Source organism: Wasmannia auropunctata, unplaced genomic scaffold (genome assembly GCF_000956235.1).
Source record: "Wasmannia auropunctata unplaced genomic scaffold, wasmannia.A_1.0 LD336095.1, whole genome shotgun sequence".
Lineage (NCBI taxonomy): Eukaryota > Metazoa > Arthropoda > Insecta > Hymenoptera > Formicidae > Wasmannia > Wasmannia auropunctata.
This window is the reverse complement of record NW_012026795.1, coordinates 3,607,154-3,631,380: the sequence shown is the minus strand read 5'-3', so window position 1 is coordinate 3,631,380 and position 24,227 is coordinate 3,607,154. Positions and strand designations below refer to the sequence as shown.

The window sequence follows — 24,227 nt, the reverse complement described above, 5'->3', positions numbered from 1 at the left end:
GTAGATTCATAAATTGAAGATTTCACACTGCATAAATTATTTAATGAATTATCTATTGTAAAAAATATCAAAAATAAATATATAAATTAACAATTTAAAAATATATCATAATACAATCAGTTTAAAAGAATTACGATATCCTCCATCAAATTTCAATAGAGTATATCAGGAATTAAAATGTCAAAATTGGGAGAGTAAAATACGCAACGAAAATATATAATGTGTATGTCTTTTTATTTTCGTGTTTCATTATTTGTTATTCTCACCGTACATCTTGTCGAATCTGCTGGTAGTACACTGTCTCTATAATATGCCGCAACGCTTGCTCGCGTGTGTTTTGTAGTGCGTGTTAATATCCGTCGCGCAGATGTTCCTTCTTGGCCTCTCATGTGTGGTAAAAAAGAGAATGAAAAAACATGAATGTCGCTCTCCATCCGCAGACTAGAAAGATCGCGGAGCACTGAGAACAGCACACTCCCCGCGACCCTTGACGCGATCCGTGACAATCTCGAAGAACACGGACAATTTAAAAACCGTCGTCATCGAACGAATATCTTTTTTAAAACAGCGACGACGTTTTCCCTCTCCTTTCCCTTTATTATCTCGTTTTAATAGACAATCACGACGAATTGCAAGGGACTAGTACTAGAGTACTACCAAGTGTGTGAACGCGCGTGACTATGTATCATCAATAACGAATGCGATTGCGACAAAAGAAAAAAAGAATAGAAATAAAAGCGAAATAATCGCGAGTGCGTTACACCTCGAGAAGAACATTTCCCGATCTTTCGAAATTACATACTAAAAACAAAAAAAAAGGAACAAGTGAACGAAACTAAAATACTGTCGAATACAACATGCGGAGTGCGATGCGAGCTGATCTCTTATAAAATCTTTTTACTGTATGTTTCGTCTTCTTTCGTAATTTAAGATTTCACGTTTTCGATTAAATTAATTAGCAAGATACACGGACATGATATAAAGAAATATATATAAATAGAAAGTATGTATCATAGTTTGACAAAGCGTACGATTTATCTTCCTCCAGGAATTTTTATCCTATGTTCAACAGGATGTAATCTCTCGTATATTACGAACCGAAGTTTTCCTTTATTGATTTAGACTTGAGTCAAGAAAAAAAAATAACAATGGAAAAAGATTACTCGAGTACGAGAGCAGCTTACATCGTACTAGACAACGCTAATTACGATATTCATCATATATACGTCTTCATATACGTGTAATATAAAGACGGATAACGCGAAAATGGCTGAAAAGCTCGATGCCGCTGGCGTTAGAGTTAAACAACCCTTTAAATCATGCTCTTGCGATTTATTCTCGGAACAAAATCCGTCACGCCATAGACACAGCTTCCAGCGTGACGTCATGTAATAACAGTGGCGTCCGACGGGGCTACGATGGAGAGTAAACGAATACGAGGTGTGTCAGGGGGAAGGGGGGAGGAGTGGATTTAGAGGCTGGCTTCGATTTTGATGAGCTCGGCGATGCCGTCGTTCATCTCTTTCACAGCCTGGTACTCGGTCAGGCCGAGACGGCGCTTGTTGGAGATGTCGTAGATGCCGCCCTCGGCCTCGGTGTGCTCGCCGCGAGTGCCGCGCACCTGTAGATTGTACTTGCCCGCGACCTCCTCGAGCTTGGCCTTGTTCGCCGCGAGTTTCGGCACCTTGATGTGCACAGAGGCTCGCACCGTCGTACCCAGATTCGTCGGGCAGAATGTCAGGAAGCCGAAGCGATCGTTGTGCGAGAACGGCAGCCGCTTCTCGATCTCATTTACCGCCGTCACCAAGCGCCGGTATACCTGGGTAAAATACAAATTAATTGGTATTTAAATGTGAAATTGGTACATCGTATTACTAAACTGAATCTGAAGTCTAAGGTTAAGAAGTCTTTTCTACTAAAGATTGTCATTTTAATATTAAGCATTTAGATACTTAAACAATATAAGTTTTAAAAAAAATTTCTAAGAGAACATATTTACTACTAAGAGAAAATATTTAAGACATCTTTTACAGATATTTATGTTATTAAATTTTCTTTTTTTAAATATTTACTCTCATTAAATGAATATATAACTGAAACTTATATGCGTACTACTTATATGCGACTTACTAAAAACAAGAAAGTGTATTCATTCACATATAGCGAGAAAAAAATCTGTATTAATTTATATTGTCGTTTCTAAATAGTTACCTGTCCAAGATCACCACCCATCTGCATAGAGATGATGCGAAGATGATCCTCTTCGTTGCACCAGACCAGGAAGGTCTTGTCGTCGTTATGGAAGATGCCACGTCCGGTGGGCCAGAAACGGCAGGCATTCGCTGCCTGAAGGAAACGATCGCCCTCCTTGAAGAGGAAGTGATCGTCGATCAACTTCTGCTGCACTTCCTTGCTCATGCCGGTGAGCGGGTAGAAAGTACCCTTCAGTTCACCACCGAGGCCCGACAGCGTGCTGGATACCTTGTCTTCCATCTCCTTATACTGCGCCTCCGTCAGACACGGATTGAACGGATATCCATCCAAAGAGCGGCCGCATCGCACGCGAGTCGACACGATGTATTCACCCTGTACAAGAGGGAAAAAATGTCATCAAGATTTTATAATTGTTATTCAATTACATAATTGTTATGTAATTTAATAATTACTATTGTACAATTCGTGCTAATGTTATTTATATATATTTTTTATATACGTGGAAACTTGTAATAAAACAAATGAAATGTGTAGGAAGGACGTACGGTGGGATCGAGATTGCCGAAGTAGTCGACGTCACCGAAGTCCTTGGGCGGATGCTTATCAGTTTTCTTGAAGCCGCCGTGATAGTCGTCGATAATGGGATCGAAGATCTCAGCGAAGACGGTGTAAGCCTCGGCATCCGGCGCGTAGATACCAACGCCGGAATCATGGTTTTCCAGACCAGATTGAATAACGTCCAAGAGAGTGGAGCCGAACGAGGTCTTTCTGGTCTTGAGCTGATCGAAGACCTCCTTGGTCAGGTATTTCTTCAGCAGCGATTTGCTGTCGGACTCCGCCAGCTTCGCAAAGCCGGACTCCAGTTTGTCCAGAACTGCTGCGTCCACCATGTTGTTGCTCTTTTTACTGTAACAAAATGTTAAAAGATCATGTCAAAGATGAGAAAAGTTTTCATTACAAATAGTAAAATATAAAAAAAAAGATAAATTTTCTGGTAACTCAATTGAAGGACTCAGTCAGTCCAATCCGCTTGAGATAATCTAATTTTACTTCCTCAAAAACTTGGTAAAATTATTAAATTCGTATTTGACTTTCTTAATTTCATCCTAAGATTAATATTAGAATTCTCTTAATTTTAAAAATTATCCCTTCAATTGATATTATCTCGCCTTGCTCGATGTGGTCTCTTTTTACAGCGTGCAGAAAACATCGAAAAAACACGAATTAAGAACGGATGCTGTAAAATACGCATAGCCAGTTGCATTCATATACAATGTTATTTAAATTGCGAGTGCAAAGTATTTTAACATCTGTCGCGTCTAAATACCAGGCATTAATCCGATCAAATCGGATAATTCTGATCTGAATCCGTGGTGTATCCGATTTTATTTTTTTCAACGACGTGATATTGCTCTCATACATATGTTTTCTGTAATACTTGATATTTATACTTCACGTATGCTTTTAACATTTTTTTTGGTGCAGCACGTGTGCCTCGTTGTTGATGCGTGGTGCACTTGCATCTGGTAACTCTAGGATGCACTGCAAGTTAAAAACTTCACGTCGCGAGTAAGGAGCTCGGGGTAACAGTTGTGCAATTCCTTTTTCTTAAATATTAATCGAAATTCAGTTTTCTTAGTTTTAAGAAAATTAAACCTTTCCATGTTAATTATAACCATGGTTAGCCTTTTTTTTTAAGTTCTCAAAGAAGAACGGGGAGCCTATTCTTGAATCTATACTGCATACAAAAATCTATCACGTAACGTATGCTGTAAGATCTATAATACACTTAACAAATTTTAGTTTACTAACTTACTAATCTTTAGTATACTAACATATACTCTAAGATTTTTATACGTATAATAGCTATAAATATCTACAAGATTTTTATACGTATAAAGATTTTTATTAACGTATAATAACGTATACTATTAGATTTTTATATGCGATATTTTTCAAGAATAAAGAATGGTACGTTCATAATCGTTTCCCGGGTATCTTGCCTTCCCAACACGTTATGAGAAATAGACGAATTCGAACGGTCCATCGAATCCATTAGAAAGGGATCGAAGTTGCAGTTTTCGCGGAGTGCATCCTAGGGTCGAATGCCGAATGAGCATACATACACGTCGTCATCGTCGTTCTCGGTTTGTTGGACAGTTTGTTGGACGGTTTGTTGGTCGTCCGCAGACTCGCATAAACCCAGCGACGAGCATACACCGCCCATCGCTCGTCGGAACACGGATTATGCGCCGATCGTCGCGTCGATTCGAGAATGAGGAGAGACGAGACGAGACGAGACAGTCTAGCTCATGCGAGAATCCTCTACGCGGAACACATGCGGAGCGGGCATTGATGTCGCGTTAAACCATCGCGCAAAAATCCGGAGACGTCATAAACCCAAGAGACCAGCCTGGCAAGTTCGTTAGACACAATTAAGGAAAAAAAAAGCGGGAACCCAAAAAATTGTTGACATCTCGTCCCATAACACATTCAACTATTCAGATCCTTATCGAGACTCCCGTACGTGAAATTCTCAGATATCAGATATAGGGTAACTGTCCCTATTAGTGTGCTTTTATATTTAAATAAGTTATAAAAATAAACTGGTATAAAGTGTTTTTTTTTATTAAGTAAATACTTTAACTTAATAAAAAAACACTTTGTCTATTTATTTGTACCAGTTTATTTTTATGATTTATTTAAATATAAAAGCACACTAATAAGGACAGTTACCCTAGATATCAGTATTCATTCTTGAAAAAAATACCTTTTGAACCTCTTTTGTATATATCTAAAATTCTCAATGCATTATCATTTTATCAATAATGGCACATCCAGTATACGTTATATTACGGATAATAATTTTAAGTATCTTAACTTCAATAGACATACACATAAATCACAATTAAAATATACCTAAAACAAACAAAAAAATCTTGATGTATCTAAGAACTGAGAGTGAGGCTCTAACAAAAATCGGAAGAATTGAAAAGAGACAGGGACGACGGGGAAGAACAGATGAAGAAAGAGAGAAAGAGGAGGAGGCGGTCTTTCTCAATCCGCTGGAGGCTTTCTCACGGATACGTACTCGTCGCCCGACGTGGTATCCTTCGAAGTACATCCGCCCATGTCGCTGCGACGACGAGGAGACTAACGGCGACAAAGACGACGCCCCTGACGAGCGAGAGTCGAAGACGGGCCGCAAAAGAGAAAAGGAGAGGGTCGAAACGACCACGCGCGATCGAGCGAGAAAATCGGAATCTTCACTCGATGCTCGAACCGCTCTTTTAAACTACGGCGCGAGATCAAGTCTCTTTCACGTATCCTGGAGCTTCGCACACACGCGACGATCAGGCGACGACGACCGGCGTTAGGCAAGTGCGCGCTTCCGGTGCACGAAACGGCGAGGAAGAGAGAGAGAGAGAGAGAGAGAGAGAGAAACGCGGGTGTGGACGGAGAATCGTCGTGACGAGTGGTGCTTCTCGAATCGCGGGACGCGATTCCGTCCGTCCTTTCCCCGTTTGCTACTTTTCAGTCGCGCGCCGCACCTCCCCCGCGGCCACAACCGTCGTGATCCTTCGAAGATCCTGAATGAATCCTGATGAATCCTGGACGACTTATCCTCGGCCCGGGCTCGGAAACAACGAGGGCTCGTGGTGGCTCGTGGTAGGTCGCGGTGGGTCAAAGGTCGCGGCCGAGAGACCTTTCTCTCGTATTTACTGCTCGTGTGCTCCTCCTCTCACTCTCTTTCTCTCTCTCTCTCTCTCTCTCTTTCTCCTGCTGCCCTTCCGGCTGTCGCTGCTGCTGGTGCTGCTGCTGCTGTCGCTGGACGCCGCGCTGTTGGTGCTGCTGCCCTTCCGGCTCCCGCGTGGCTCTCTTCTCCGAGCAGAGCGATCTACTGCACGAGGTGGTGGTGCTCGTGTTAGCTCTCGCGTTAATTCCGTTCGCGTTTACGACGCTCGCTCGCGACAACACGTTCGCGCACCGACACGTCGGCTACTTTCCGGGAACGAGCGCGATTTTCCACGATGGCTTTAGAGAGGGGATGATTCTTTTATGCCCGCTTCCATTACCAATATACATTAAGTTTAATCTCGGTTTAACTTACTTTTATCTTTTTCTAATTTTAAAAATTAGAGACAAAAAGAAAGCTAAACAGAGATTAAGGTTAATCTTCGTTGGCAGAAATGTAATCGTTCCAAACGTGAACGCTGAGATTTGGCGAGTTCATAAAAAAAAGATGTACAAGATGAAGAAGAAACGTCGCGTACGATATTTTTGTAAGACGAAAATATTAATTCTTACTATCAATCAACTTGCGCATTAAGACACAAGACGTTCAAAATTAATACGTTTAATCGTAGTTAAACAGCCGAATTCTTGAAAAAGATGCCCCATTATAACGTCACCGGTCGAGGGAATCAGGTTTCTCATTGTTTAACACTTCCGTAAAATTAAATGACTCAAATTAAGACGCGCAGTGAACTGGGATAAATTAGACAATCGAACAATTAGCTAATGATAAAACAAGAAATTGCCGGTCGCAGAATCAAGGCGAAAGAGACTCGGGGGGAGAGACTCTCTCAGCTCGCGCGGTTATTACAAAAAAGGGTCAGGCCTGTAATCCGGCTCGTAATTTTGTCCAATCGAGCGGGCCTCGTCCCGCTATAATTCGAAGATGGCATAATACGCGTAATTACACACTCTGAACGTGACGAGAGACGTTCCGCGCCGAGAGCCGGCCGTCGCATCGAGTCGCACGCACTCTAATAGCTCTAACAGGTCCGCACTAACGTCGCTCCAACGGACGATACTTCCAAAAGGGACAAAGAGATTTATCACAGATTTACGACGTTCGCGGGGGAAAAAAAATCAGTAAACATCGGATCAAGCTATCCACTCCGTTTGATCTCACTTCAAGTTTCGCGAAGCGACGAGACGCAAACACGTCGAGATTCCGCGAGCTGCGACAGGGTATATAAAGCAGGAAATGTCACGAGGAAAATCTCGGCCGCGCCGGGGATGAAAGGTCCCTCTCGTTTCGTTCGCGACGTGTCGAGGAGGGGGGAACAAACGCCGGATGTATCGAAAACGCGACGCAACGTGACGAAACGGAACGGAAACAGCAGCAGCAGCACCACCACCTTCTTCGGAAATTCCTCGACGAGGATCAGTCACGTTTCCCGCCGGCTCTGTGCCCTTTTCTTTCTTCTCCCTTTCTCTTTCTCTCGTCCGATTTTCGGCCGGGCGCGCCCTTCAGTTTGTCTCGCGACGCGAATATAAAATATACATATAAATATATATATATATATATATTATATATGTACGTGTAAGATACGTGTGTGCGGGCGTGTATCGGTCAGTCGTGTAGTATGCGTGTGCGAGAAACTAACTGACTAATTTGTGCGGATATATATATATACGTATATATATCGAACTTTCCTTAAACGGTGAACGAGAATTTTGGTTAGGTGTGTGGTGTGATGTGAACACTACAGTCTCTACGCTATCACTAAGCAGGAGGCGGCATTCTGCGTGCCGCGGTCTCTCTCTCTCTCATTCTCTCTCTCTTCCTCACTCTCTCGCCCCTCAAGTTCGCGTTATCTCCGTCACCCGCGCGGCCGGTACGCCGCGTCTCTCTCGCTCCCGAGCCCCGGAGCTCCCTACTCTCTTCAGGGTGGGGCACGCCGCCGTCCGTCCAGCGGCACAGAGGATACCCGGTCGATAGCACGCACCTACACCCACACATACCCCGACGGCATGGCCCGCGACCGCCGAAGCGCGAGCAGGGAAACTCACGCATACACGCACGCACTGCATGCTCACGCGCGCGCGCGCACGCCGGTGCGTTCGCCCTCGTGAATTTTCGAACCTCAAAAATTTCCACCTCCGGCTCTCCCTTCCTTCGCCGCTCGGACCGTCCGCGTCCGGGATATATTAACCGAATACGAACAGTAACAATAATAATCGAGAGATATAGCACCCCATAGTACGGTATTATGTTACGAAATCGTGATTTAATATGGTTCACGCTATGTTAAAGGCCCTCGAAATAACGCCGACAGTTTGGATCGAACGAGCCTAATAAGCGTTGCAACGATTTAACTTAACAGTAGATTTTATTAATGATTTCGCGTTGGAGCTAAAACATTATGGAGGTCACACGTCACAACCAGAGAGTTTGGGAAGTAGGAGAAATTAATTTTCTAAAGTCTATATTTTTTTCGACACTTTCGACTGTAATCCAGAGTCAAATACCAAGAAAGTATTGTTGAAATATCCACGTAGTGAAAAACTCTAAGACACTTGGCGTTAATTTATTTTAAATTGGCAATTATTTGGCAACGATGAAATAATTGACGACGAAATAAGCATTATTATTAAGTGGAAACAAATAGGGACACTTGCGAAACCACACATTTTCGCTGAAAGAGATAAGACCTTCCAGGAGAAATCTGCGGTACCTGCCTTCGCCTCCGCGGCGAAAATCTCGTCGCTTACCGAATATCTCGACGTCAAATTGGAGCAGCGAAATGTCAGCGGCCGGTATTTCGGCGATTTAAACGCGGGCTTAGCCGAGCGCGACGAACGAAGTCGCGGTAGCACATTAGCGCGGCTGCTGCAGCAATCGTAGTCGTGAAATCGATAGCATCGCTAGAGCGTATGCTCGAACCACGATGTTTACGTGTAACTCGAGAGCCCTCCGGCGTGACGTCAACTGTCTTGGATGGGACACATGCAAAATCGAATTTCGCGACGACACAAACATGATAATTCATGTCGCGATACTGTATCTCCTGATATTAAGAACACCTACGAACGCCTCAACTTTTTCCATCACGATTTTATACTTGTCAGATATACGTGTTTCTTCAAGTTCAAGATTATAGTTTTCCCGAATATACAGCATCCAGCAAAGAAATTTAATGAATTTTTCGAACTGACAAAAGGACTGACAAAATCTAAAATTAATAAATAAAACATAGAAATAATCTTAAATATAATATCATGTAATTGAACATCTATATATTTAATGACTTGTAATTTTCCATAACATTTTTTTATTGCTCTACTTAGCAAATTTGAATTTTTATTTAAATCTTGAATTCGCTGCCGTACGTTATTTTTCAATTGAAAGCTATTTGAGATTTTGTTAGTAAATCAAAATTAAAATTTAATAGTATGATAAGTTTTTATAAAAAACGGTAAAGAATTATTAGGCATACATACTCATTTAATGTTTGAAAGATTCTTTTATTTTATTTATTATTTTAAATCTTGTCCTTTAACAAGTCCGAAAAAATCAGATCCAATTGCCATATCTTGTGTATAATTGTGCGATTCGTCCGGATATCCGGACGATTCGGGGCCTCAAGTCCCAACGCGGCATTGGGGAATGATGCGTGGTGGGTGGCAAAATTGTCTATTACAGACCGGATGGATGGCGATGGAGGTGTGACGGACCGTAAGATGTCATTTCGTTCAATCAGCTGTGCATAACATACGCCGTTGCATCGTGGCTTCCTCGAGACGCGAATCTTTCGGAACGCGACTTTTGCCACGTACCACGCTTTCGCGTTATTATTATTGCGACATTTGATGTTACAATCCCTCTGTAGTGTTACCGCACATTTAGCTGTAAATTTCAGTAGCCCATTACTCTGATCACCGACCATTAAAAATCCCAAGCTGAGCCCAACTTTCACTTTGTTCAACAGACATGAATAAGATAAAAATCGAATGCAGTCACGTTTAAACCGAAAATATAAATTTCAACAAGCCTTATCGAATTGACTTTTATCAGTCCACCCGTCAATTCTATCAAATCTGTTTATAATTAATACATATTTTTGTCAATTATATAAGATTTACATATTATTGTAAATAATACGTTTAGTGCTAAGAACACGGTTTGACCGAGCGTTAAAATAATGAGCTAATCCTCTACTCGTTTGCAGAAACGTGTTATTCTGCGGAATTATCATCGTTATTGTAGCCGGAAGCGAGAGACGGCGATTCAAAAGACTCGTTACTGCGCCTCGCGTCCACCACTTCAACTGCCTGCCTCTTCAGCCTCGTAAAGGACGTTCAAAAGACTCGTAGGGATTATGAAAGGGCGGCCAAAGTGTCGTTGGCATGAAGAAAGGCAACCGCGATGTAAATTTAATACAACATGCAATCTTCGTCTAAATGTGTGTGCACGATAACCATTTGTAGAAAGATCTCACAATCACTCGGAATCAATTATATATGGTTCACTAAATTGTCTGGACTGTACCAACGCAATTAATACATGTATATTAAATCACTATTTATAGTAATTATTAATAGTGTATAATAATTATTATTTATAGTAATTTAATATATACTTTTCAATTTATACGTAAATATATTTCTCACATATAAGAACCTCGCAATTAACCGCAAGCAAATTTGAGAAATAAAATTTTCACATGGCATTCTACGTCTTTATCTTGTTGTTTAGAGAGAAATGATATAATTTATCGAGAGACGCAATGTGATTGCAATCTCAAGTTCTGAGATCGCGTTTCGCAAGTGTACCTTCGGACGCGATAAAATTATCGCGACACCGGGTATTCAATGGCAGGGACGATTCGTTGGTGCATTTTTGACGATCACCATCAAAGATAAGTGATGATGAATCTTCGTCGAGACGCGACAGGTTACATGACGCAGCCTTGCTTTAATCGCGTTTCTCGTTCATATCATAATCGTGTATCTTACGTAATGATTTATTTCGTCTCGCGAAAACGAAGAGTCAATATTTGAACCTCGCAAAGTAACGATGACGTCTCGCGACAATTAAACATTACTTCGTTGCAACGTTTTATTTTTATCGCCTTAATTAACTTTCACGAGCAATTGGAAAAAATTTTCGCAGCGATAAAGATTATATAACGTTCACGAATATTTTTCGTAATTTTTAAATTACCATGGATATTATTTTCCAAAAAAAGTAATATTAACATAATAAATGTTTTTTTTATAATTATAGATGTAGTAATAATAAAACATATGTATAAAATGGATCGATATTCTTTTAAATATTAATATTTTCGTCGTAAAATAATAAATGGCCATCAAATTTTGAAGAATTCTTTGTTATCATTTCCATCCACTTTACGTGTGCATACGTATGATACTCTATCACTATTTAATTTCAGAAAAGTAATATAAATATTATAATCGAGATCGTTTTCCAATCGTAATAATTAAAATTCGAATCGATAAAATCAGCAACGACAACGTTGCGCTAAATGCTGGCGAACAGCTACTTATAATTAACCGCTGTTATTTATGCGAGATGCAAATCTCGCAAGACTGGCTGATGTTTGCGCGACACGATGTTTGTGTAGAACATTAAGAGGATACAACTGTCACGACGATTCGTAATATCGATCGTACGGACTGCAACATGTTCACTTAGTCCAAAACAGTAATATCCATTTCCACCAATGTAGATTATTAACTTTAATCTTGGTTTAAATTATTTTTCTATAATTATCTAGTTCTAAAGAATTAAAAAAAATAATAAGAGTAAATTAAACCAAGATTAAAGTTAATTTACATTGATAAAAACGAGTATAAAGGAATTCGTTATTATACAGTTACTATACACTATAAAAGAACTACGGTAAACACGATTACTAACTTGAGGTTTATTAAATTCCAGCTAATCTAGGAGAGATTATTTCGTTACATATTTTTAGAATAGAATAAATTCAATTTTCTTGGACTAAAATAATAATAAAATTGGTGTATAATTTAAGATTGTAAACAAATTTTCTTACTAAAATAATATAGACACAGAACAATTGTGAAAATAACAATGTTTTTTGAAATTATTTTCTAAAAAATCATGTTTTTTTCTCGCGTTTAATTAATTCTTCACTATTGTCTATAAATATAAAATTATATTTTCTTTCTATATTTAATGTCTTGAGAAAATAGAACTCTTCCCCGTCATTGAACGATGCTATATGATATTCGCAATGTGAAGTGCCAAGCGACGTGTCCAGTCGCCGGATGCGAGCGTTTCAGGCCAGTTCCGCTTAATTCCGCGAAGGAATGAAGCTGAATTATTGCGGATTCCGAGAGCGAGAGCGCACGTTCGTTCGCACTTCCGCGATAACCGTGAGCCTGCCTCCGCGATGACGCATAGAAACACCGATGAAATTATGTCGGCCGTACGTGAACGAATTAACGCGCCATTTGCGCGCCACTTGAATCTGCTCTGCATAATCCTCCCCCGCTTAAGCCTAGTATTCGTTCGAGAGTGATTCTAGGAAGCAAGAATATAAGAGAACAAAAACAAGCGGGAGCATAGCTCTCTGCAATACTTCCGTAGCAATTTCCGGCGCGAGATACGCGTCTATTCATAATAAATATCAGATTGAGCCTCTTAATAATAATGAGAAAGAATCGAGAGCCAAGTAAGCTGTGCATTTAGTAATAATCTGCATTACTAAATGCACAGCTTACTTGGCTCTCGATCCTTTCTCATTCCCTCGGAATTCTTGGATATTGCAAAATTTCATTACTATAAATGCCTACTTGGCTCTCGATTCTTTCTCATCCCCTCGGAATTCTCGGATATTGCAAAATTTCATAAAGAACATTTATAAAAGAGGGAAAAATCATTTCTCAAAAATATCGGCAATAAATTGATAATTTCACTTAATTTAAATAGCTATTTTAATTAGAAATAAAACTATGAATTAATTCTATATAAACGAGAAGTGTCTCACGCGCAAGACTTGCGGTTTGATCGCAAAAAATCCTGGGACAAAAAGCTCTATCGCTCGCAGCTTGTTTTTATTTTTAGAGTCCACCTCCGCGAGATTACGCTCGTACGTTATGCAATCACACTCACGAGCCATCGAGACCCGACGAGGTATATGTGTAAGAGAAACAGACAGAGAGAAAGAGAGAGAGAGAGAGAGAGAAAAGAAGACAAATCGGTGCAACAGAAAAACGGCAGATGCGTTTCGCCGCCGTAACAATTGTGCGCGCGCGAACGCGAGCGAAAAATTAATTGCGCGATCAATACGAACAAAACCTGAAGGGTTAACTCTCGCCAGTTTTCTTCTCGGCAGGATGTCCGTGACCTCGCATGTAGCTCGCTCTTCATATCGAATTCAAGGTTGAGCAGATTTCTTGCGAAAAGTCGCAGCGGAGTGTTCTCAGTTTTTAACGCGCGCGAACGGAAAATTTCTAATTCCCCCCTTCCTCCTCTCGAATAAAATCAAATCGGAATTATATTTATTAAAATAACGAATTTTATGTAAACAATCACCTGGGATGATGATTACGCTCCAGCAGGAAGAAAATGTAGTTCATTTTCTTTACAGATCAAGAACTTATTTTTTATTTCTCTTTATTTTTGTTTAGAATTTTTTTTAGACAATACCGAGTAAATCTATACACATAATGATCTCAGGTAACTAATAAATTATAAAACAATTAATATATAATATATAATGAAGAATAGATTTTTAATTGAAATGTAAAAAGATTACATCCCAGGTGATTACGTTTACGTGAAAGAAAAAGAAATTAGGTGACTATTTCCGGGTTAAATTCAGGCACATCTCTTGGGACTGTAAAACGGAAGTAATTTTAGGTATATATATGAGTCGATACATAATTTAATTTTTAATAAGCTTGAAAGATATAGTCAGTGGAACGCTTCGCGAGACTGAAATTCGACAGAATTATATCAATGGAATTTAATGGTTCCTTACGCAAATGAAAATTTCGATTTCGCGAGATTGATTTCGCCGAACTCGCGATTGACGTAAGCTCGCCCCTTCAGAAAGGAGGTACCTCTCTCCCGGGAAACTCACTTGGATCCTGCGAGAGATGCATCTATTGATCCATACACTCGCGCAAGCGGCTCACTGCAGCATCGCGCTATCTGTCGACGACTTGTCGCACTCGGGAGAGATTCGATAACTCGACCGATAAGCGACCTGCACATCCTCAATCGACGATTTCGCACAGGTGTTCTCAACTTTTAACAAATGAAAGAATGTACGATATTTTTTCGATAGAACAAACGCGAACGGAAATGCTATTTCTTCGAAAAATTTTTTTCGAAAAAAAAAAATGGTTTAAGGATGAACAATGTATAGAGGAAACACGATTCTTACGAAAGAGATAGATTATAAGATCATTGTACAGATAAGTGCAAAGAAACAAGCAAAGCATTCTCGCGATTCTTGCGAAAGATACGAGGATAAATTATAGATCATTGTAGATAGATGCAGGAACAAGGAAAGTATTCTCGCATAACATTGTTTTCGTTGTAAATGTGAACTGAAATCTGTAAAACGCGCCATTAGAAAAGCATATTAAATATTCTCTATTTACATTTTTAAGAAATAATTCTTAAATTTTGTAATTTATCTCTCAATATATTAAATTCTGATTTCTGCTATGACACAAACTTGATGAATAAATTTTTCCAATTCAACGTTAACAGCGACGACTTTAACAGAAAACAGTTGGCAGTCGCGGCGCGACCGTTATGCAATACGGAAACCTGGCACTCTAAATCCGGCGTGTACACGCAAAGCTACAAATTGAGATCGTAAACAACGCAGACTTCTGCTGGCCACGGACAAACCAATTTATTTCTGGACAGACGCGCCTCTTCCCGCCAGCGATCGTGTCCGTTGCACTTGAATGAAGTGCAATTCTATCCCGCGGGTGGGTGACATTGTAAAATAAAATGAGAGCTTCTAAGAAAGCTAGAAAACGCGAAGAATCTATGCGAATCGTGTTTCAAAAAAAATAAGAATTTGTCCTAATGATACTAAAAACAATTATCTCTGTGAAGTTTCATAGAAATTAAATTTACCGAAAAAAAATCCAACTTTATCTAATCAAGTAATTTTTTAAGTTACGTACAATGCAAATCGCACGCATGTCACTAGACTGCCAAACGGATTTCAAATTGTACTGCAGATTGTACCGTAAGGTCAAGGCCACACCTCGTGCGTAAAACTACAGACGAAATGAAACGTTATGAATTATTCGGCAACTTTATAGTCGCCGAACAATCTCGCACAATCACCAATACTACGGTGAGACGCGTCCCATCCATCCGGCTTTCATCAATAATATCGAGTCATGAATGAAGAAGTTGACAACATAACGAAATTATGGAACTAAATCAGTTTTTCTAATCAACGATCGCAATTTCGATGTTATATTCCGCTGATATAAGGCGGAATCAACGACACATTCTCTACCGTAATTTTTTAGTATTTCTCGTCTTGCGTCACAAAACATCTGACGAGTAACTAATCCGAGTTAATCCGACAGGTGCAAAATACTTTTGAATTTTTAATCAGTAATTAACTGAATAGTCCAATTAGAAATTTTTAAATTTTACAAGCGAACTATAATTGAAGATTACATCTAACATATTGATATATTTTTGGCACGGATTAAATACAAAATTTTTTCCTTAACAGTAAATTTCTTGATACTTATACTGTATGCAGTTTCCACCGCGTAACTAATAACAAACACGATAACATTTATCACGCCTAATTTTATGGGCCATTTTAATATCGTCGACCCCCGAATAACCCCGTCGACAGGTGTTTGCCCTTACGGATATCTTATCGCGCATATTACATCAGCGGGAAGATATTAAAAATGTACTTGTACGATCGTGCCGCGCGAGAAATTATAAATAAACTCCTTAACGTGATCATATTTATACCTATATACGTGTTGTACTCTACGTTGAAAATAAACTGCTCGAGATACTGAATAAAATCTGATTTAACAAACAATTAAAAAGTATATTTGTAATTAAAAAACAGTAAGCTATATAATGTATAATAATAAATTTAATATCTGTTCAATAAAAAGAAATAATTTTAAATAAGTAAGAAACATGAGAAAATAATATAAGAAATTTACTGATGAGAAGCAAAATTTTGTATCTAATCCGTGCAAAAAGTATACTCCGAAAAACAAATTTGTTGATGCTGTTTCCGATAACCTTCGAAATTACATCGATCGAAAAATGGAACGTTTTAAGCGATTATCACATATATCGATATCCGTGATTATGACGCTTAGTCACAACTGATTATACAGGATGTGCCAATAAAGCTAATTAATCGCTAATTAAATCAAAGACGAAATCAAATTTAAAAGTGAGAAAACTTGGCGCTCTCTAAACTCTTTCAAGTTTGCGTCAAAGATTTCATGATTGACGTGTACTCACGAAACAGATTTTTTTTACGCTTCTCGCCGAGCACTCTGTAGGCACGTCAGCGTGTCGGGTATAAAAGTCAGTAATGTGTATGAGTAGGAGGCGAGCCACATCTGGCCTTAAAGAATCGAGAAACACGTCATTCGATAATGCGCCTGCCTGCAACGCGACTTAACACGTGGCGTATGCAAGAGGTAAAGGATGTTGCAAATACCTTACGCAGGAACACTATAAAATACAAGATAAAATACAACATTCGCGTTACCATACAATTAATACAAATTTTATAATTAAATAATAAAATATAATAAATAAAATGTTTCACCTTTAAAGTAAATCCTATGTAATTATAATATAGCAACACATTGATTTATGTTTGCATTAAAATAAAATTATACAATATATGATTCGTTTAATATATAAATCTTTGGCTAAATATAAATATATGTATAATTGAATGCAATTATATAACGCTAATAAAGCTCTGAATCTCAATACTTTTAAGCACGTATATTTTTAATATTATTTACCAATCTAAAGAGTAAGATTATTATGTTACTTTCGTTACACTCTTACTTTCAAGTATACTGTTGTGCCGGTAACAATGCGTTGTTAAATCGAACATGTTCACAATGGAGTTTCATATATCGTACGGCTGCGTGTAAATCTCGTTTAGAATTACTCGAAGGAACGCGGCCGATCGATGGAGTAAAATCGAGCCATCGCGAATGGTCATTTCTGAACGGGCGTATATAAAGCTATGTATACTTGAAAGCACATAGGTGTTTATTTTTAACTACACTGCAGTCACACAGTGCATAAATGTAGCTGTCGCGAAGAGTTTTTGATATTTAAATAAATATTAATTGATCATTTAATTATATACTCGCGGTTAATCTATGTATTTTTAATATAGAAAAAAAAATCATACGCTCTTGTGGCACGTAATTTTCTGCGTTTCCAGTTTGATTTATTTAAATCCCTTACTGTAAAATAGTTTGATTTATCAATCACGAGCATTTCCTGAACTTACGTAATTTTGTCCTGCGCGTTCTTGCGCGGATCTATACATGGACGGGTCGATCTGTCAATGCACCTTCGAGCGGAAATTCGCCGCAACGCGCCTAACAATTTACATGTTCGATCAGCGTGCCGAGCGATCCTGATCGAACAACGGGACGGTGAGACCAATATTGATCATCAACCGGAAGTGGGAGGCGCCGCGATCGAGAAAAAAAAAATATTCCCAGAGGAAAGAAGAGATAAAAACTTAGAAAAAAATGTTTTCAAGATACAGCGTGTTGAGGGACAAAAACATGTATCGCGAACTTCCGGTCGAGAGTGATCGATCCGTGCATTTTTGTGTAATTTTATTTTTGTAACTTTATATATTTTATTCTTTGTGTTTGTAACTTCATATATATTTTAGACGTCAATATCTCCTTTTTCATTCAGCGGCCAATAGCGGCTTAAGTGTCGCGACTTCTTTTTTAGTCGTAAACGATTGACGTAACGTCGCGCATGGTTCGTTTAACAACTGCGAACTGCCTTCGTATAAATGTTTGCGCGTCGCTAATTCATAATATTAGCCACGATGATGGGTCGGCGAGCTGTCGGGCTAAACTCGCCAGCATAGCGCTGCAGAACGCGTCGCCCTCGAATACAAGCCTCGCAGATGTGTTACAAATCCTGCAGCTATCGAATCAAGAAATGTGTGCGCGCCAGGTATAATGCGCGATAATACTCAACACACTAGTCTACGACGGCTTCATTGAAGTCATATTTTAACATTTTGACGCAACGCTAAATCCAAAATCGGGTTCAGAAAAATTCTATTACATACCATATATAATATGAAAATTTAAATATATGCATAAGGCAAATGCAATATAAAGTTATAATATTAAACGGCATCTACGATTGAAAAATAAAATTCTCGTATTCGCATAAGCGCTCGAAATCAAAATGTCACTGCGAAAAATTGGCGGAAACTACACGCGAGATCGCGACTTCAATTTTCCATCAGAAGCCCCCGGAGCTTTCGTAATTCCGAACAATTGTCGCGATTCCAAGCGTGACGAGAGCGCGGAGTGATGCAGACTTATCGTCATGCGTGTTCGTCGGCGTCGTCATTTCTTGGAATCTCGCTCGCGCCGCGGCAAACGACGTCCCGAGACTCCCGAGTCCAGTCACCGCTCGATGACACGAGAAAGGAGCGTAATGCTATCATTACCATCGATCGCCGAGAAACAACGGCATCGCGCGATCACCCGGCCGACCGAGAGAGAGATAGATAGAGATCGGGCGTTTCCTGATTGACTAAGGCAACGTTGCGCAATTCGCATTACGGATTTTTCGCGTTTGCCTTATCGGAGGCAAATGAACATCGAGTTTCAACGTTATCTCGCCGCACAGAATGGCTTGAATTATCGTTGTGTCTGGGAATTTCCTGGTTTTTAATTTAAAAGCTTTGTATACCCGTAACAATCGTCTCGTGATCTCGGACGGAGAGAAAAATTGACCGAATTGTTCGACCGAATATAATTTATTTTTTTTTCTCCGTTCGAGATTTCGGAATAATTTTTAGCATCGGTTTAGAAAGTATTCTCTTCGCAAATACATAAAAGTAATTCCAACCAAAAAAAATTACGCATCGAGAAATCGTGAATCTATATAGAACGATGCATTAGAATGTACGAAGGTTTTCCTCGTTCTTTTGCGTGGCTCTTAAATGACAAAAAAAAGAAGCGAATTTTTTCGATCGATATACTAAGGACGAGAATACGTTTAAGCAAATTTTCGAGCTATGCCGCCGACGTTGCACCTCTTATCGATTGTCATCCTTATCCTATTACGTAAACGCCTTTATACCAAAATTTCATCTCGACTCAAGTCTCGTTACCAAGCGGCAGCTTCGAGCGGGATGGATCTCGGAGTGACGAAAAAAAATACAAGAATTTCATGGTGGAGACCACAAAAGAGAGGACCGAGCATGCATTCGGTCGGTACAGACGAAAGTTCGAAACCGATGCGATTCAATCATCAACGCCACGGGCACGCAAGGGGGGGGAAAAAAAACGCTATGACGATCGTCTCTAGATAAAACAAATAAGGATTATCGTTCAACGCGGTATCAGATTTCGAGGCGCTATCGGGGCGATCCTAACCTCGGTAAACCCGAAGGGGACGCGTCACGATTCCGGCGCGCGCGGCGAGAGAACGCCCGCCGAGCGGAACGCGCCGGCAAAACCGGTATACGTGAGGCAAAATCCCGCTGTCTTGCCGCATGTCCGTGCACGCGGGAAACGTTATACGGCGGTCCCATGGCTGAATCGCGCGGATGCTTCAGCCAGGTGCGAGGAAGCTAAAATGACAGAATCGTTCGTGCAGCTCGATTCTCATGGGCGGGAAAAAGTATGACGTTGGAAAAATAATCGGCCAAAGCAACGCCAACTGACTCCGGCGACTGGACCAGACGATCTACGGATCGCCGATCGCATCCCGAGGCTTTCGGATCGGCGTGACGGCGGCCGAGCAAAACCGACGATCCGCTCGGTAACAACCCTTGACTCACCTGGCGATGCACGAGAGACGGCGAGAGGCGGCGACAACGAGAGATCGGAGGACAATCGGGTGGCGGCACCTTGGATCCACGGAACGGCGACACGTATGTGTCGCGAGTCGGAAACGAAGTGGCGCGGCACAGCGCGGCGCGGAATCCGCTCGCCGTCGAAGAGTGCCTCTCCTCTCGGCTCGGCCAATCGCCGCGCCGCACGCGCCCCCCCCCACCCCGCTCACCCCGCGTCGACGTTCAGTTCCGCCGTTCCGCTATTTCCGCGGAGAAAAGTTTTCGGTTGCTACCTGGACTTCTCTTCCGGCAGCATCCGTCGTGGATTTGCGCGAGAACGCGGTGCACAACACTTCGTGGTTCGCGAGAACGATGGAATCTCTCTGTTGTGAATCGTCCTTTTCCCAGAGAGCAGGGGTATATATATAAAATCAAATGACATAAGATGTCTTAAAAGATGTCATTCAAATGATTAAAATATCTTATTTAGATTGCGTGTCTAATGTAAAAGATGTTAGGTTAGGTGTTTTTAGATGTTTTGATTACATTTTTAAGACGCCTTACGTCCCAATTTTTAATATGCATACTATATTGATTTTGTTCGATCTTACAATTAATTTCCTTTCATCACAAGCTTCGACTCGATCTACATTTTTTGCTGTGTATAATTTTCTGTACTTGTAATTGAATGTACATACGTGACGAGTAAATGAAAAAAAATAAGCAGAAATGAAAATCAAGGGAAAATACAAAGCGCGAAAAAAAAACACAAATATCTTTCAAAAAGATATAAATTATTGAGTATCATATAAATTATTCTTATAGAATATATATATACAGCAAGATGTAAATATTATTCTACACGCTCGGTGTAAAACTAAGGTAAGATATTTTTATTTAGAAATTTTAAACATTCGTTGAACGTGCTAATGGAATTTTTAAGATTTATTACACACACACACACACATATTACAATTAGAATTATATTTAGAATTAAATGTAAATATGTAATACCTTAAAAATCATAATAATAGAAGAAAAAAATACATATAAAATCATAATAAGAAGAACCAAATGATACAAATTGACGACAGACAAATTGACAGCAGAAACAAACGTGTCGTAAGCTGATTATCGTAAAGTAAAATATACTTTCACTGTAGATATAAATAATAATATTAAGATATCTATAAATAGTATATAAGAATATGGAAATACATTTGTGACACTAAATAATACACGCCCATGAAATGTACTGCACGCTATATAGAGACTTGATATACATCTCAAAATGTCAATGACACGAATAAAAGATCGTTTGTTCTTTATCGTCGATCGAGAATTAAATCGACCGACACTCTTTGGCACGAATCAAGGCCAAGGTCTAGCCTCGCGATCACGTCGGTAGTCAACTACGAGTTTACGAGCTCCGCCCAATTGGATGCATCAGTTAAACTCTTTGTAGTTGATTACGTGACGAGATCATGTTGCATCTAGTTTTTCGGCATTTCTATTTCGTAAACACAATTACTTAATCACGTTTTTTTTTTTTAAAGAAAGAATGAAAATTACTTATCTCTCGTTTTACCTAAAAGAATACAGTTCCATCTGTACGGAGAATATTTTATTAAGAGATCTTGTAGAAGATATTTTTTAAATATAATTAATTAATTTTAAAAGTTAGCATCTCTTTCGGTGTACAATTACAATTTATACTGTAAATCTGGCATATATAATTTCAAGAACAATTTAATTTTACTTTCGCACAAAGGATATGATTGTCGAATTCATGAGCGAAGTTGCTTATGACTTTGTCTTCTCTCCGCGTTAATGTCACAATTTCAAAATTAAATCCCTCCATCAGGACGATAATTCTCGAGTTCACTGTCTCAAAATTTCGCGTGCGTCTAAATCTAAGCGATCCGCTCTTTGATTTAACGGTAACTTTTTCAATTCTCTCTGCGGTATTTTATTAATCTGTCACATGAAACGCTTTGGTCGCGCCGTTTCGAATCGGCTCCTCCGGCTCGATCCCGCGGTTTCGCGTTCCGTCGTTCCGATATCGTCTGGATATATAGGTCACCCGATGATGGTTTCCTGGGAACGACGGGATTTCGGAGGGGTGAGGAAGGGGGGAGGAAGAAGTGCCGTTACGAAATCAGCTGTGCAACCCGCTCGGGTTGCTCTAGGTCGCGCCAGCCAGGACCCCCGTTTCCATCCCCGCGGAATAGCGGAGGGGCGGCTTAAAGGTCGCTCGTGGTAGATCAATACTAAACTACTACCCACATACCTACCTACTTACCCTCCTCCCTATCGCCGCGCTAATAAGAATATCCAGTGAGAATTATTAAAACTCGATCCCTCATTATCGATAGCCTTTCGTCGCGTATAAGGTACGTCGGCTTCCCCTTCCCATGATTATTCCCACGTATGCGATAATTGTTTCATCGACAGGCCACTTGCAACCGAACCCTTAACGCGCGTTACCGCGGGATATCCCTCTCTCTGAAGTGGTTCTTTCCTCGGGGGGTGAGGGAGGAGGGGGGCGAATAATTTAACGGTCGCGATATTAATTACAGGGGGTTTTCGCAAATATAGCCACGGCAAAATGGAACGCCTCGTCTTCTACCTAATCCCACGTCGATCTCGCTTTGACGCGATTTTAATTGCGGACTTAATTGCCCCAAGATATTCGATATGGAAAATTAAAGGGGAAATGTGTAGAGAAAATATGAAAAAGAGCGACTCAACGCGAATCCCGCTTTGATATAACGCGTTATTTAATTGGTACGCGGTTTTAATTACTCGTAAAATGTTTAACGTAGAAAATTAAAAGTGTTCATTAAATTGAAATGAAAGCGAAGTGAACAAATGTTGATTTCATTTATTTTGATTTTCTACATCTTAATTGGCGTGAGTTAACTTTTGCAAATTACAAGAATATTTGTGGAGGTCCGACTGACTTTATATTTATCGCGTTCATTCACCGCATTCCACGTGCGATTTCCCTGGAGACACGAGACCTTATACTTGCAGCGGTACGAAGAGCAAATATTTGTTCCAAAAATGCTCCGTGGTGCGATATCGACGCGTCTATTTCCGAGTGGTTCGAAAAACAAGACGATAAATCGCGCTTGAGTGTCAGTCAGATCAGCGGGACAATGCGCCCGCGATATTTCAACGAGACATCCGCGGATCACGTTTCAAATATAGTACAAAATTCGATATAAAGATAATTAATATTATTAAAATAAAGTATAGATAAAAAGTTATTAAGCTCTAGATCTGACATGCTCAAATTGAGAAAGAAAGAGAAAGAGAGAGAGAGAGAGAGAGAAACTACTGTCAATGCTAAGCTCTCGTTATGTAATGCCCGCTAACGTTCGTTGGACAAAGTACATTCGTTTTCCGCGGAAATAAACCGAGGCGAGCCAAGAACGCGCTGGTACCTTGAAAATACCAAGCAGAGAGCTCGTTCACGAACGAAGTTTTTTTTTAAATTAAAATGAGACTACAATTCCACTCGTGCGGAATGAACACTATATACAACAATGCACGCATTTTTGCGGCCGTTGCTCAATCGAGTGAGAATCACTGCGCTGGTCTCTCTCGGAGAACAGCCTCGGCATCCGGTTGTCGAGACTGATCGCCTTCGCACTGAAGTCCCCGCCCAAGAGGCATTACAATCCGGCATATAAAGTTATTCTTATTTGACTCGCGGCTCACCCGTCATTTAAAGATCTCGTCGAGCGCAACAAATACTGCAGTTATCGAAAATGACGGATTTTTAGAACAACGAACATTGAGATCATAATTTCTAAAATCTATTTCGGAGACACAATCTATCGTGTAAATCTTATAACTTATGAACTTCGCATGTTCAAAATTCTTCAAATATATAATTTGAAATGCTTCTCTCTCTCTCTCTCTTTTTCTAAATATTTAATGGTCTCCATTAGTCAAAAAATTATGTGACAAAAACGCTCTACATAAAATATCTTTGGCACGAAAAAAATTTATCGCGGAATCTACTTCGGTCTGCGAATCGATTATTTTTAGCGGCACGTGACGAACCGAACGAAACGGACAGTGAAGTTGTGACAGTGGAACTCTATGACCGTGACCTCGTTGCGCGATCGCGTGGTGTCCGCGCGAAATGAGAGGAAAATGGGGGGAAGGGGGTGT

General features: G+C 40.0%; 1 protein-coding gene across 2 annotated transcripts; it reads right to left on the bottom strand.

Annotated features, from left to right (window-relative positions):
- Positions 1-217: 217 nt before the first annotated feature.
- Positions 218-20,200, bottom strand: LOC105462761 (arginine kinase). Of its 2 annotated transcripts, none has more exons than XM_011709608.1 (4): positions 20,049-20,200; positions 2,760-3,120; positions 2,212-2,586; positions 218-1,819 (listed from the first exon to the last, which is right to left on the bottom strand). In XM_011709608.1, the coding sequence occupies exons 2-4, from the start codon at positions 3,102-3,104 to the stop codon at positions 1,472-1,474; spliced, it is 1,068 nt and encodes a 355-aa protein (XP_011707910.1). In that variant the 5' UTR covers positions 3,105-3,120; positions 20,049-20,200; the 3' UTR covers positions 218-1,471. The 2 variants fall into 2 exon arrangements, with proteins under 2 accessions (XP_011707910.1, XP_011707909.1); XM_011709607.1 differs by lacking the exon at positions 20,049-20,200 and adding an exon at positions 5,306-5,619.
- Between the last annotated feature and the right edge of the window lie 4,027 nt (positions 20,201-24,227).

Coding starts and splice junctions, on each gene's coding strand:
- LOC105462761 (XM_011709607.1), bottom strand. CDS start 5,346: ATGGGCGGATGTACTTCGAAGGATACCACGTCGGGCGACGA. Junction 3,121..5,305: donor GATACCACGTCGGGCGACGA/GTACGTATCCGT, acceptor ATTTTGTTACAG/TAAAAAGAGCAACAACATGG. Junction 1,820..2,211: donor TGGGTGGTGATCTTGGACAG/GTAACTATTTAG, acceptor TATTTTACCCAG/GTATACCGGCGCTTGGTGAC.